We start from the raw sequence: 14,464 nt of genomic DNA, 5'->3' as shown, positions 1-14,464 counted from the left end.
AAACTCTTACAAATAAAGAGCAATAAATAAAACATGTATAAGGATTTTGAGATTGTTTATAATTAAAGGACAGGTTTGGTATTTTACACTTAAAGCCCTGTTTTAAGATCGTTTCTGATGAAATAGACTTGATTTCATTGACTTGACTTGACAAAAACTACAATAAAACTTGTTGGAAAGCATCAGTGAACACCCCAGACCATTTGGTGAGTTTCACGTCTTTGTAAACTTAAGTTTTATCATAAAATAATGGGGGTGCAACCACAGAAACCAAAAATTCTTGGGACAGCAGCATGTGTCCAAATTGTCCACTTATCCTTTAATAGTTTTGTATTTTACTTATTCTTTGGTGTTTTATTCAAGGTTTTACAGCATTATATTTTAACATTTCAATGCAAGTCCATTAGGAATACATTTTGCTTGAAGAAATCCTGACATTCCTGTTTGACCTGTTTGTACACACCCAAAGGTGATCATAAACTCCTCCTTCTTACAACACTCACCAGGAAGAGACTGACTTGTTATTTCTCCTTTCGGTCACACTGACTTTGTCTCAACAAAAGCAATAAAGAAAAAGCAATCAATGGAGAACAAAGAGAAAAACTTTACAGAAGGATTTTTGTGATGTTCATTTTTGAACAAACAGCAGATCTTTGACTCTCATTGTGATTCATTTTTGAAAACCGTCGTTCAGAAAGTGAAAGTAAAGTTTAGTTTGCGAGACTCAAACGGTGAAAATGGCTTCAGCAGCTGAAGAAGATTATATTTGTCCTGTTTGCTGTGAAATCTTCAAGGCTCCTGTTCTTCTGTCCTGTAGTCACAGTTTCTGTAAAGAGTGTCTTCAACAGTGCTGGAGAACTAAGAAAACTCAGGAGTGTCCTGTCTGCCGGAGAAGATCCTCAAGAGATGATCCTCCAGTTAATCTAGCGTTAAAAAACTTGTGCGAGTCGTTCCTGAAGGAGAGAAATGAGAAACGTTCATCAGGATCTGAGGAGATCTGCAGTTTACACAGTGAGAAACTCAAACTCTTCTGTCTGGAGGACAAACAGCCTGTGTGTATAATTTGCAGAGACTCAGAGAAACACACCAATCACACATTCAGACCCATCAGTGAAGTGCTTTTATCATATAAGGTATGACAAATGTTTCTTGTTTCACATGTAAAGAACAATAATTAGTCAAACATAGATATCATAACATTCATGCTTTACTATTTAAATTTTTACTCAACTTTATACGACATTTACTGTGCGGTAAAAGTATTTGCCCATCTAGATTTCTCATGTTTTTGTGTCTCATAATAAATAATGACTGACTGAAAGATCCAGAAAAATCCAGACTGAACATTTTCATAGATATCATTATTTTGCACACAAAAAAAGAGCACAATTGAGCAGACAACTTTAGTTCAGCTTCATTTGAGGGTTTTTAAGCATGAACTGCCTGTTTAAGGTCCTGCCACATCTTCTCAATTGGTTTCAGGTCTTTGACAAGGTCACTCCAAAACTGTAATTGTGCTTTTTTGAGCCGTTCAGAAGTGGATTTACTCACTATTCTCTGAATCAGTGTCTTGTTGCTTGAGCTTCAATTTACAGACTAATGATAGGATATTGTGCTTTAGCATTTTCTGATAGAAAGCAGAAAAAAATCAGTTTCTACGTTGTTGTTCTTGGCCTTTGGTGACTTTGAGCCACTTCTGGGAAGGTTTTCTGTGCCGAGTTTTTGGATATAACGGCTCTCGCTGTGGATCTTTGAGTCCAAGAGCCTTTGGAAAAGCTTTGTAATCCATCAAGACGGATGTATTTCAATCACTGTCTTCATCATTATTCCTGGAGTTTCTTTCACCTTTGTCATAGTGTTACGGTTTTAGACCTTTTAACCAACTTCATGCTGTTGAAAAAGTCCTATTTAAGTGTTTATTTGATTGAACATCTGCAGTGATCAGGACTGGTTGTGTTTAGTCCAGATGAACAACATTATAAATACAGTTTCATAGATTTGAGGAATTAGTCACTATGGGGCAAATACATTTTCACTCAGGCCCAGTTAGTATTGGATAACTGTTTAGCTTCATTAAATAAGATTATTATTTACAAACTGTACTTTCTGTTCACTCAGGTTGCCTTTGTTTTATGATAAGATTTAAAGCCACAATATGTATTTTTTTTCTGCTTTAAAAATAGCAAAAATAACTGTATCTACGTTATATATTTCTATTAGATGTGTACTTACATTATCCCGACAGTTTCCACCAACTTTCAAATACGGAGAAATTTATAGTTTAATTTGAAGACACGGGACGTTTCTTTATTTCCGTTTCGTCGCCCGTCTATGGCGTCATATAACCTTTGACTCCTCTATTTTCTCTAACTTCCTTGGGGAACCCGGCGAAACCACCAAACACAAAGGGGAACACTGGACTACCGCCAATAAAGCAAAGAAAATGACGAAATAAAAAAGTAGTACGTATTTTTATGTGTGTAAATCACGTGCCCGCTCACGAGTGCTCACTCTTAACAGACACTGTCCCCGGTGATGCTCGTGCATAAAGCGCTCCCCGTTCACAGTAACCGGGTCGTCTCATTCAAAACAGCCAACTGTTGCTGTTAGCGAGCCGCGCACATTGAATACTCATATGAGTCAGGCTGCGAATGTAAGTTACGTGCGCGCTGTAAGTTCAGCGCGCTCATGCTTACTAAATAAACGCCTCATCTCCGGCGCCGCGCACTCACTACAGTCATTCCCTTTAGCCTTACATAGTGGATGCATAACGCAAACCCAGTCAAACGTTTCTACAGTATCTTATGTGCCTTATAATCCGGTGCGCCCTATATATAAAAAATGTTCTAAATAGGTCATTCATTGAAGGAGCGTAATATAAATATTTATATTCGTCTGTATTATGGTTATGGACCACGATTACGCTTTACCTGCACGTTCTGCTGCTACAGCCAGCTCAGTAAAGCCCAAACGTACGGGTGAAAAATATGACCCGAAAAGGGTTTGGGACAGGAGAAGCATGACACAGGTAAACATTGGGGTTGCATTTAAAGCTTCTTGACAAGCTAAATCTACAGAGAGATGCCGTATCCGTATATTTTGTGAAACGATGATGTCATGTCATGAGCTGAGCTGGTTGTCATTGACAGCGACAACAACTCCCGTGAGTCCACGCTCTTTCCCGACGTCATCAAAGTACGTCTTTTGTTATTATTTAAAATAAGTGACCCCTGGTGGCCAAAAATCGCATACTGTACGCAGTGGCGGCTGGTGAAAAAGATTGGAGGGGGGGCTGAATAAGAGGGGGGTCTGGTGGTCCTCCCCCAGAAAATTTTGAATTTAGTAGATGTGATTTCCTGCATTCTGGTGCATTTTAGGCCTTAGGCCATGCCCTTACCTATACCAATAAAATAACTTAAACCAGTCAATACCAATGGTCAAATAATACAATAATAATAATAATAACAGTTTGACAGTTAATGATAATGAACAAGTTGCATGTTTATTAAGCTCTGTGTGCAGACAGAAAAAGTGCAAACGCATAATATTGATAAATTATAATATAGGTAATACAAAAAATAATAGATAATACAACAATCTAGTTTAATCAATCCCCAGCTGACTACATATTTTTGACAAATTGACAATTGGATAATGGATAACAATGTGTTGATACTAGCGAAAGAGAGAGAGAAAAGGCTCTGAAAGAGAGGGTGGGACAACATTCTTGAGGGTAACACCCAAGTATGAGAAGAAAGTTGATTTTAACTAGTATGAAACACAGTAATCTAGCTCAGAACTTAAAAACATCAAAAGCAAACACACAGGTATTAATATTCCTATAACTATTTTAATATCAAATGTGTGTGAAACAGTGTTTATGTGTGTGTGAGTGAGTGAGTGACAGAGACAGACAGGTCAATTCCCACGACTAACTTTACATTATTTCCACTCGACGTCACTGGCGCTGCCATTCTGCTCTCATCTGAGGTAAAAAAAATGTCCCGTGGTGCGCGTGCACGGTGCACTCCCCTAATCTGATACTGTGGGCGATATTTTCAGCACCCCCAAACCATAAAATTTGACGACGCTGATTGGCGAAATATAAACTTTTTTGCATAGCAACCGGGGAACTATTGGCTTAAATTCCAGCACTGTGGGGCTGAGCGAACTGGCGCCCTGAGAAGACAGCCTATTGGCTATACTACTACACCAACATGATAAAAGTAACGAAAGTGAATGCAAATATCATTCTTGTGAGTTCAAAACACTTTTCAAAGTAAAACCATTATTAGCATATAATTAACACTGATTATTTTTCAAAATGATAAATTATAATATATATTAAAAAAACAGACAGACAGGTCGGAGGGAGGGCGGCGCCCCAACGCCCTCTATGGGCGAGCCGCCCCTGACTGTACGTTAATTTCTGAATCAGTTTAGTATGAGATTTACACAAAAACAGAAGAAATCAGGGTGGGGGTGAATATTTTTGCACAGAATTGTATGATCATATCACTGTATTTTCTGCTCTTCACTGTAATCTGGTGTTTAATGTATTTTTGTTCAATTCTAGGAGGAGCTCAATACAGCACTGAAGTCCTTACAACAGAAACTTCAACACAATGAAGAAAAGAAAGGAGAGTTTGAGAAAACAGCAAAACACATCAATGTGAGGAAACTGAATCAAGATCATTTTCATTACAGCTCTAGGATCACTTTATACAGTTATGAACTGATATATTTAATATTATGAATTCCAGTTGATTATTTCTGTAAATGACAAGCAGCTTCTGCTTCTGGATTTGTTTGTTATATGTCGTGTATCTGAGATTTGTGTTGACTGAGATGACTGAAGTGAATGTGATGTGATTTCAGTCTCAAGCTGAGCACACAGAGCGTCAGATTAAAGAAGAGTTTGAGAAGCTTCATCAGTTTCTCAGAGACGAAGAAGAAGCTACAATCACTGCACTGAGGGAGGAAGAGGAGCAGAAGAAGCAGAGGATGAAGGAGAAGCTGGAGGAGATGAACACACACATCTCAGCTCTTTCACACACACTCAGAGACATGGAGGAGATGATGAAAGACAATGACGTCTCGTTTCTAAAGGTGACAAATCAATCTGGCTTCATTCTCTGTGCATAAAACAACTTGTATAGAGAGACTCATTGACAGTGAGAGTGTTTGATAAGATATTAAAATGTTTTCCATCTCTATATTTTCCAGAACTATAAAGTCTGGATGGAAAGGTAAGTGAGCTGCTCGTATCTCTTCTCTCAGTGGATCTGAACTCAAATTCACTGCAGTTCTGACTCCTGAATGTTCCTCAGAGTCCAGATCTCACAGCCGGATCCACGGATGAGTTCTGGAGCTTTGATTCATGTGTCGCGTTATCTGGGTAACCTGCCGTTCAGAGTCGGGAAGAAGATGCTGGAAACTGTCCAACACAGTGAGTCTCGCAGATTTGACACAGAGCAGAAGATAGTTCAGATATAAACACACAAAATCAATATAATATATATTAAAAATCACTGAATCTGAACTGTTTTAAAGTAAATCATCAGTTCATACAGCAAACTCATTATAAAAGTCTATTCCTCATGGTTTATGTTTATGTAATAGGATACAGTAGTGGGTAACACTTTAAAATAATGGTCAGTAGTTAACAAGTAGCTATGCAGGAAGTAATAGGTATTAGGTAGTACTGCATTAACACCGAACTTAATACTATTAACTAATATGGAAGCAATATTAACTAAGCATTAAGTAATAGGTAATTTAGTACAAAGGTAGTTCCTTGGTAGGTATTTGATTGTTACTAAAGAAATATATCCTCAGTGAGAACTACTTGTGAACTAAGAAATAATAACTAATTAATTACTAATCACAAAAGTAACATGTATAAAAAGTGAACAATTGTGGGGGTTTTAATCTTAACATGGTCATAACATTTCAGAAGCATGTGCCTCAAATGGTTTCTTTGTGGAAACCAGTTTATGAAGTTTATACATCCCCCCAAATACATTAGCTAGGTTGAGATTGTGACCACTACTCTTGCCAGGATGGACGCATGTTCTCTGTTTATTTAAAACTTAAACATAAAATAATCCTAATAAAGACAGTTTTTAAAAATAAATCTTAAATAATTAGGAAGTGATGCTGACACTCTCATGATTGGATTAGTTCACTATTATGAGCTCTATTGAATGTCAGTCACATATATCTCAGACTCCAAAGACCTATAACTTTATGTTACAGTAGCTGCCTGAGGAGGACTTCTCTTTAGGACATGAATATAAACATTGATGTTCACTTGTCAAAAACAATTTGTATCTTTAATGAAGAAATTGGCTGCATTTATGTTACGATAAGCGCAAAACCACATCTTGCAGATTACAGTGTTTGTTAGAATATTAGTGCCTCACAGAACCTGTACAGTATGTGTCAAATATAAAATTAAATTAACTTGTATCATTTGTGAAAAACATGTTAACTCCTCAATAACTACTTCCTTGTCATCCCGCAGGAACTACTAGTGATGTGGCCCATTATTTTAAAGTGAAAAACATGTTAACTCCTAACTAACTACAAGCGTTAACTACCTTTGTAACACAGTCTCATCCCAAAAAGTCATACAACTGACGTCTTGGGGCGTATTTTGACCATACGTCAATATCCGCCTTTTTAGGGCCCCCTTAAACGTCGGTAGATGGCGATCCAGGGCCGTCATACAACTGACGCTTTACCTTTAACGTCAGTTAGGTGACGGGTTAGGTTTAGGTCTGGGGTAGAGTTAGGATCCCATAACCTCATCTACCGACGTTTAAGGGGGCCCTAAAAAGGCGAATATTGACGTATGGTCAAAAGACGTCCCAAAACGTCAGTTATATGACGTCTTGGGATGAGACCGGGTTGACCTTTGTACTAAATTACCTATTACTTAATGCTTAGTTAATATTGCTTCCATATTAGTTAATAGTATTAAGTTCGGTGTTAATGCAGTACTACCTATTACTTACTGCATAGCTACTTGTTAACTACTGACCATTATTTTAAAGTGTTACCCAGTAGTGTTTATTGAATACTGATATTAAACCTGGAGCCTCAATCCATTCTGACAGTAACTGAGAGACCATTGTTATTATAGCATGATTTATGATTTATTTTCATTTCTAATCCATCATATATCATCCTGTAATCTGATGTTATTCTCTTTGCAGCTCCGTTGACTCTGGATCCAAACACAGCACATCCTCGTCTCAGACTCTCTGCTGATCTGACCAGTGTGTCGTACAGTGATGAAGATAAAACACTTCCTGATAATCCAGAGAGGTTTGACTGTTATGCATGTGTCCTGGGATCTGAGGGCTTTAACTCAGGAACACACTGCTGGGATGTGGAGGTTGGAGACAATACAGACTGGGCTCTTGGAATAACCACAGCATCAAACCAAAGGAAGGGAAAGGATTTCTTTAAGTCTAATGTCTGGCGTGTGCGGTTCATAGACAGCAAATACATCTCACTATCCCCAGAGCAAGCCTCTTACTTTCCTGTTAAACAGAAGCTCCAGCGTGTGAGAGTTCAGCTGGACTATGACAGAGGAACAGTGTCATTCTCTGATCCTGTAACTAACACACATTTACTCACATTCAGGACATCCTTCACAGAAACTGTCTTTCCATTCTTATATAATCGCTGCACAACTCCTCTGAGGATCTTACCAGTTAAACTGTTTATTACAGCAGAAAATCACAGTTAAATCTGCTTCTGCTTCTAGATTAATACAGTTTTGCTAATTATACTTCAATAATAACACTGTAATCAAAGGGACTCATTGATCAATCACACTTAAATGTTTCTTTGAGGACATGTTTGTCTCTTTCAGTTTATTTTATTTTTGTATAGTTTTTTCTTGTGTTCTGCATCGATTTTGGCACAGTGGAATTTTCTTATTTCCTTTCATAAATCACTGGGTTCACACAATAGAAACCCATTAAAACTGCAAATTTCTTTTTATCTCAGGGCCGTTTAACTATAAAATGATGCAGTCTTAGTTATTAGACTTTTGGTCTGTTGGCAAGGCTTTAAAGAAAACGTTTTTTTTTCTTTTTTCTTCTACAAGATGGTGCCGTTTTCTCAGGTTTGTTCTATAAAGTGAATACTATTTTTTTTCCCTGTGTTCTGCTTCTGCATATTAGAGTTAATTGGATAAATTATTGTGTAATAATTGTGTTTGTGTTCATTTGAGGTTTGTTTATATGTACTAACATTTTTATTTTTGCATGCAATAGTTGATAAAGAAAAATTGTTGTATTTTAAATCCCAAAGTAATTATTTGTATTATACATTCAATACCTCATATGTTCATATGTTTATTATCCTTTAACTCGAGCTCTTAAAACATATAAATGCACATATGAAATGATTCAGCTGTTTATTTTTTATACTTCTTTAGTGTAATGCTACATTCCCTTGAGGAAATAAAACTGCCTGAACAGTATATACAGATAATTAGTGATGGGCAGATCGAGGCTTCGTGAAGCAATGAAACAGTTGAAGCAAATGTGCCATATTGTTTCGAGGCTTTGAATCCGTCTCCACGGCGACACCTAGTCTTTCTTTCTTTCTTTGTATCTATCCATTCTATGTAGGCTATCTATCTATTAATGTCTACAGTATCTATTAATCTATCCGTCTATATATATTTCTATCTATGCATCTATTAATGTGTCACTATATGTACTATGTCTGTCTCTCAGTCAATGTGTAAATTTAAATGGAAGCCTAAATATAATGTGGGGATCTACTCAGGCAGGCATACAACATACAGTAGCTGCAGCACATCCAGGCAACACCCAGAATCATGTGATCTGTTATAAGATCACATGACTAATCAGGAACTGATAAATGTTTGCTAGCTGCAAAGCAGACATTCTTTTCGGTTGATGCTAGGTGTGGTTGTGTGAGTTGGACTCTCATTTCATGCAGGGTAATTCTAGAAGTGCACGTCTTCTCTTCACGGGGGACACAGGCTTCTGTTTGGAAGTTTAACTTTTATGAGATCACCTCCATTGTGACTCGAGCTGCAGGAACGCAGTGCACTGCAACGGAACGTTCCCCTTTTATCTGCATGTGTTAATGCGCTGTGGCCTGTGGGACAATTGAGCATACTGAAAAGGACCAGGCCAGCCACTGTTTCAATGTGATTTTCTAAGCATTTCTTTATTGCTTCCTGTTGCTTAATTTTTTGTTTGATCTTGTTTGGTTATCTGTATTTTTGCCACTCATGTGCCACAGTCATATTAGCATTTATTTTTCTTGACTAAGTGTTGCCTTTTATGCTGGTGGTTCTCCTCCCTGACTATGTCTTTTGCGTAGGTTATCCTTGTACAAGGCCGGATCTAGACTGATGCGTTGCCCCTTCTCTTCAGGGGACCACACTGGGCGAGACACCATAGTGGTGTGTACTTAATAACTACAACACGGTGTGACATTTTGTAGTGGTATCTAAAGGTCTTAAGTGTGTACAGCTTGCTGTGTTGCATGCTTCGACTGGTACTGGGTTGCTGTCTCCCTAGGGGCCTCCTGAGCAGGGGTTGTGCATTCGCTGATCCGACCTTCCTATATGGAGGAAAATCCACCAGCCATTTATCCCAGCATTTTTTAAGATCTATTTTAATAACTTTTCTACGTCTTTTTGCACAAAATTATGTAATAAATTTGGAGTATATTTACATATTTGTCTCTTGTTGACTGTCCCTTTGTGGGGATAAACTATAAATGTCACTATAAATGTCACTATATCACCAAAAATCCGCTACCTCAAAACCACCTGATGAAACACTTCGAAGCTTCATTTAGCCGTAGTCACGTGACGTGGGGGTTTTGAATCACGCTTCGGATCAGTGTTTCGAATCATCTGCGCTTCGGGATCTCGCAAAGCTTCGGAACGTCTGTTTCGTGTTCTGAATAAAGTGTATATGATAATTCATTTTTATGAGTGATTTGTGGATATCAACAAACGAAACCGGTTAAACTTGAATACTTGTATTAAGACGGGGTGTCCCTGGAGCGTGATGCCTCCTCGCCCCGCCTGGTATTACATCTCCAAATCCAGTTCAGGCCTTTGGCGACGACGTCCTCATAGTATCAAGAGAAGAGAACGTCATCACCAACATGCCGTCATACACTGATCGCTTTTTGCAATGGTCTGGTCTTGAAGTCAAGGGCCGTTTCTCAATATGTCTTCTTGTCTGTACTTGTGGACTTGTAATCCGTCATCAGTCGTGGCCCAAGTACTGTCCCAACAAGTTTGCATTTGGGCAAGAACGGTTAAAAATCCCGGATGTGTTCTTGACACTCCCATTTTACCGAGGATGCATCGGTTGGTAACTTGTGTGAACTTGACCCAGAAATATCCCATAATTCATTTCGGCGTTTGCGGAAGGAGCGGGAAGCAGAAAGAGGCAGGTCTATTTTAAGTTACCTGAATATTACCGGCGTGTTTTCCCGCCGTTGGCTAGTGATGTACTCAAACAAACAACAGAAGCAGAATTAAAATGAGACAGGTGTTGCTCTATTGTTATGAATATATATTACATTGTGCATGTAGAGTAATCCTTTAGGCTTGGGCGATAAAGCCTGGCTGTTATCGTCAATAATTCTCGTTGTTTGGGCACTGCAGACGGCGTCTGTGCGGGGGTAACGTTACTATTGCGCAATACCAGCAAGAACACATCGTCTCAAACTATCAGCAGCGCTCTGTGTGCTCGTCACCTCGTGAGTTCGTTCTTCCAAGAACAACTAGCAAGAGCTTTCTCTTCAAGAACACAAGTCCGTTGTTTGCATTCTTGGTTTTGAGAAACGGCCAATAATAACAAGTGTTCGGTGGTCTACGAGCGATGCAGCGGTGGCAATAGATGGTATATAGAGACAAGTATGATCAGCCTCTATCGTTCACAATCGCGGGAAGCACAATCAGAGTCTATTCAAGACATGAATCATACAATTATCTAGGACACATATTTAATGTTGCAGGAGAATGGCAAGAGCAAGTGAGTGATATCTGTAAGGAATACTCGAGCAGACTGGACATGATAGACCAGTGTCCCCTACTGATCTGCATGAAGATCCAGGCTGTTCGAGATATAGCTCTATCTAAGATTCAACATCTGTTTGCCAATGTCCACATTGATAAAAAACATCTGAAGGAGCTGAATAATAAGAGCAGGTAAGAAAATGGTTAAGTCTCAATACTCACACATCAAGAAGTATTCTCTTCATGAACAAATCAGAAAGGGGACGGGGATTCCCAACATTGAATGGATTTATACAGCTACCAGAATAAAACATCTACGGCACATGTTAAATAACGACGACCTTACAGTACGAGAGGTGGCCCGGTGCTGGATCTGAGTAAACGCAAGGTCCCTTACGCTGCAGATGGAGAACCAGGTTTCCTCGGCTTCTGAACGAAACCCAGTGGGAAGCTGGACACCAGGGGCCGGTTGCACCAACTGTGCGTAAGTTACAACTTAGCCTAGTTTTGACGTAATTGGGCACTAAGTTACAACTTACACACTACTAAATATTTTTCCGTTGCACCATTAAACTTAGTTTAAACGTAACTCTACGTTACAACTAAATATTTACGGCAGCCCCGATCAGGAGTAGCGTTTGGAATCAAATATCAGATCGATGAACTGCATCAATATAAGCTCTTCTTTTACCTGACAGACTTCAATTCTTTACACATATATGACAATGCTGACACACACTCGCTTACATTTTAAGAGAGAGAACATTATGTGAAAATAATACTTTGTTAGCAGCCCTTTAACACGAACCCGTCCTAAACAGCGCCACTGTGGGCATCGCTACATGTTGTGCATGTCAAATATCCGTCATAATCAATAAACATAATTTCTTGTTTTTTTGTATCAATATTTATTCATTGATGCTTACTAATTTCATTTCAAATACAGTTTCTGAATGTTATTCATATATAAAAACACTTATGTTATTCATGATCAAGTATATCGTATTAAATGGAAACTTATTTTTACCGTTAACGTGAGGCAAAAGAAGTTAGAATGAAGGATAAACTGAAATTCACGGCATTTCCACATAACTTCTGCTCACGCATTTGAAGGCTATTGGTTCATTGAGGCTAAACGTCATATTATGCGACTACGCATTACTTTATGGAGAGTTTACGACTTACTATACGTTCTACCTTACGAACAAATGGTGCAACGGAATAAAGTAAATAGTTAGTTACAAACTAGCTAGTAGTTACTAAGCCTCTAGTGTGGACTTTACGTTACAATTTAAGAAAGAACTTACGAACGGCTGGTGCAACCCTACCCAGCGACTACTGGGTGAACCTGCGCCTCCAAGGTAAGCTCGCATGCAGTGCGCGGACCACACAGTTTCACATTCTGCGTCGCGAAATTCAGCCGTTAATGAATGTATCCTAAAATTTGTTATTAAAGCTCGGCTACAAACTCTCTCGACTAAGTACAACCTCTCCATGTGGTTCCCAAAACATCACGAACCATTCTGCTTATTACACAGTGACAAAATGATGGAATCTACAGCGCACATAATGAACGGGTGCCCTGCGTTCAAAGGCCTTTACATTGAGCGCCACAATTGCATCGTAAATACAACAGCTGCGCAAAGTTTCTGGACAAAGTGCAATACATACAAATAAGACTGTTCGGACTAGTTGGTTTTTAAATCTGAATGGTAACATAAACTCTTCACGAAATGTCTTCAGGGACACTCCAGACATCGTAGTCGTCAATGAACTCTCTAAAAAAAATTCTGATTCTGGAAGTGGGCTGTTGTTTTGTCAGTCTTGTGTGTGGAGGAGGCGATGTCATCTTTATCCATAGTTTTTTTATTTATATATTCATGTGATTGTGACTATTGTCGATGTGTGTATTGTCGGGTGAAACATAACAGGCTCTTTGTGAATATTTGGATGCTGTGTTGTTTTAATCAGTATTGGTCATTCTAAATAAAATAATCAAATGTGCCATGCCTTTTTGTTCAGTCTTGAGCCTATGTTACCAGTTGCAAGCCAGCCTGTTAATGTTTAAGTTTATATCGTTGGACCCTTGTGTCTGTTTTTCTTTTACTGTTTCTTGGAAGCCTGGCTTCCTTTGTTTTGTTGTACCTTTTATCAGTAAAGAAGATTGTGTTTCGTTGAAGACCTTCGACTCCTTGCCTTTTTGACCACCTCTGCTCCTGGATTCATCCATTGGGGAGTTAGAGCTCAATCTGTTTAAAATTTAAAATTAGCTGACCAATATTATACTTACATAATTTGAAATCCAGCATAGTATATGTATTTTGTTTGGTATCCAAGTTCTTCTAGGAGTATTCTTCTTCTGAAAGAGGATTAGAATAAAAAAGTGATACAATTATCAAATAATTTTTAATTTGACAAAAAATATCAGCAAAATATAAAAAGCTGCAATACCAGCAACATCAGCTTGTTTTCTCTTTCTCCCTTCCACAATTTGCCACATTAGCAAATAAAGTAAGCAATTAAACACGTACAATATCAAAATTAATTGAATGCAAGGATGCATTACATTGATCACAAATTACAGTAAAGACTTTTGTAAATACAAAAAAAAAATCATCAAATTAATGGTCCAATTTTAAATATTTTTTACAACAACATTTCAAAATCTTGCCAACCCCTAATAGCATTAAGAACAGATATTATAGGAGTTTGCTACCTTTTCACTCAATAGGAATATATTTTTACTGAAATAGTGTTATATGAGCGAGTCACTAAATCATTCCGCTCCATGATTTCCCAAAACAGTTTACAGAGTGAACAATATTTCTTCACTTCTTTAAGGGTTTCTTAAAAACACCATATGTTAAAAGTGAAAAAGTGAAAAGAGAAATTTTCAAGCAAGATGGCACTCCACCATTTTCATATGTTCTTCATGTTTAGCTGTGTACATAAAGTTATGAATGAGTATAATTTTCAATTATATTAAAATGCATATAGCTACAAAAAAATAAATAGGCCTACTTACTTCAGTGAAGTCAGACTTCTGTCCCAGAACAACATACAGTGCGTACTTTAACATGCAAAGAAACACAGAAAAAGTTAAATGGGAAGCAGCACTTGATTACGATTGGATACGATCTCCTATAGTGAATATAACAATAATATTTTTGTTAACTTACACCTACTACCACCCAAGATAAATGGGACTGAAGGTGGCCTGTTGCCTGGATGTTCTCATCAAATGTTGTATTGTCCTTAGGACAAAGTGAAACTGTGAGAGTGTCCTGCATGCACATCTTTCACTGATAAGTGAACCTAAAACACAATTACATGCGTTTCACATTTATTTCACTGATTGTTATGAGTAATACATTTGATAAAATAATTTCATTAATCACGCACTGACACGCAGAAAAAAGCATAACT

The 14,464-nt window shown here is 38.0% G+C and overlaps 1 protein-coding gene and 1 long non-coding RNA gene across 3 annotated transcripts; one reads left to right on the top strand and one right to left on the bottom strand.

Annotated features, from left to right (window-relative positions):
• The first annotated feature begins 474 nt into the window (after window positions 1-474).
• Window positions 475-9,736, top strand: LOC120464396 (E3 ubiquitin-protein ligase TRIM39). Of its 2 annotated transcripts, XR_016169629.1 has the most exons (7): window positions 475-1,133; window positions 4,577-4,672; window positions 4,879-5,109; window positions 5,227-5,249; window positions 5,331-5,449; window positions 7,221-9,460; window positions 9,579-9,736. XR_016169629.1 is itself a non-coding variant. In XM_089134663.1 (6 exons), exons 1-6 carry the CDS (start codon window positions 738-740, stop codon window positions 7,757-7,759), a joined length of 1,404 nt encoding a protein of 467 aa, XP_088990789.1. In that variant the 5' UTR covers window positions 475-737; the 3' UTR covers window positions 7,760-9,736. The 2 variants fall into 2 exon arrangements, 1 of the variants encoding a protein (XP_088990789.1); XM_089134663.1 differs by having other exon boundaries at window positions 7,221-9,736.
• A 3,591-nt stretch (window positions 9,737-13,327) lies between these two features.
• Window positions 13,328-14,382, bottom strand: LOC148977461 (uncharacterized). The gene is made up of 3 exons (XR_016169770.1): window positions 14,218-14,382; window positions 14,064-14,108; window positions 13,328-13,397 (listed from the first exon to the last, which is right to left on the bottom strand). It is a non-coding gene; the product is annotated as an uncharacterized LOC148977461 (long non-coding RNA).
• Window positions 14,383-14,464: the final 82 nt, after the last annotated feature.

Source organism: Pimephales promelas, chromosome 9 (genome assembly GCF_988280905.1).
Source record: "Pimephales promelas chromosome 9, fPimPro1.hap1.1, whole genome shotgun sequence".
Lineage (NCBI taxonomy): Eukaryota > Metazoa > Chordata > Actinopteri > Cypriniformes > Leuciscidae > Pimephales > Pimephales promelas.
The sequence above is the reverse complement of the archived record's forward strand: the minus strand, read 5'-3'. Positions and strand labels throughout refer to the sequence as shown.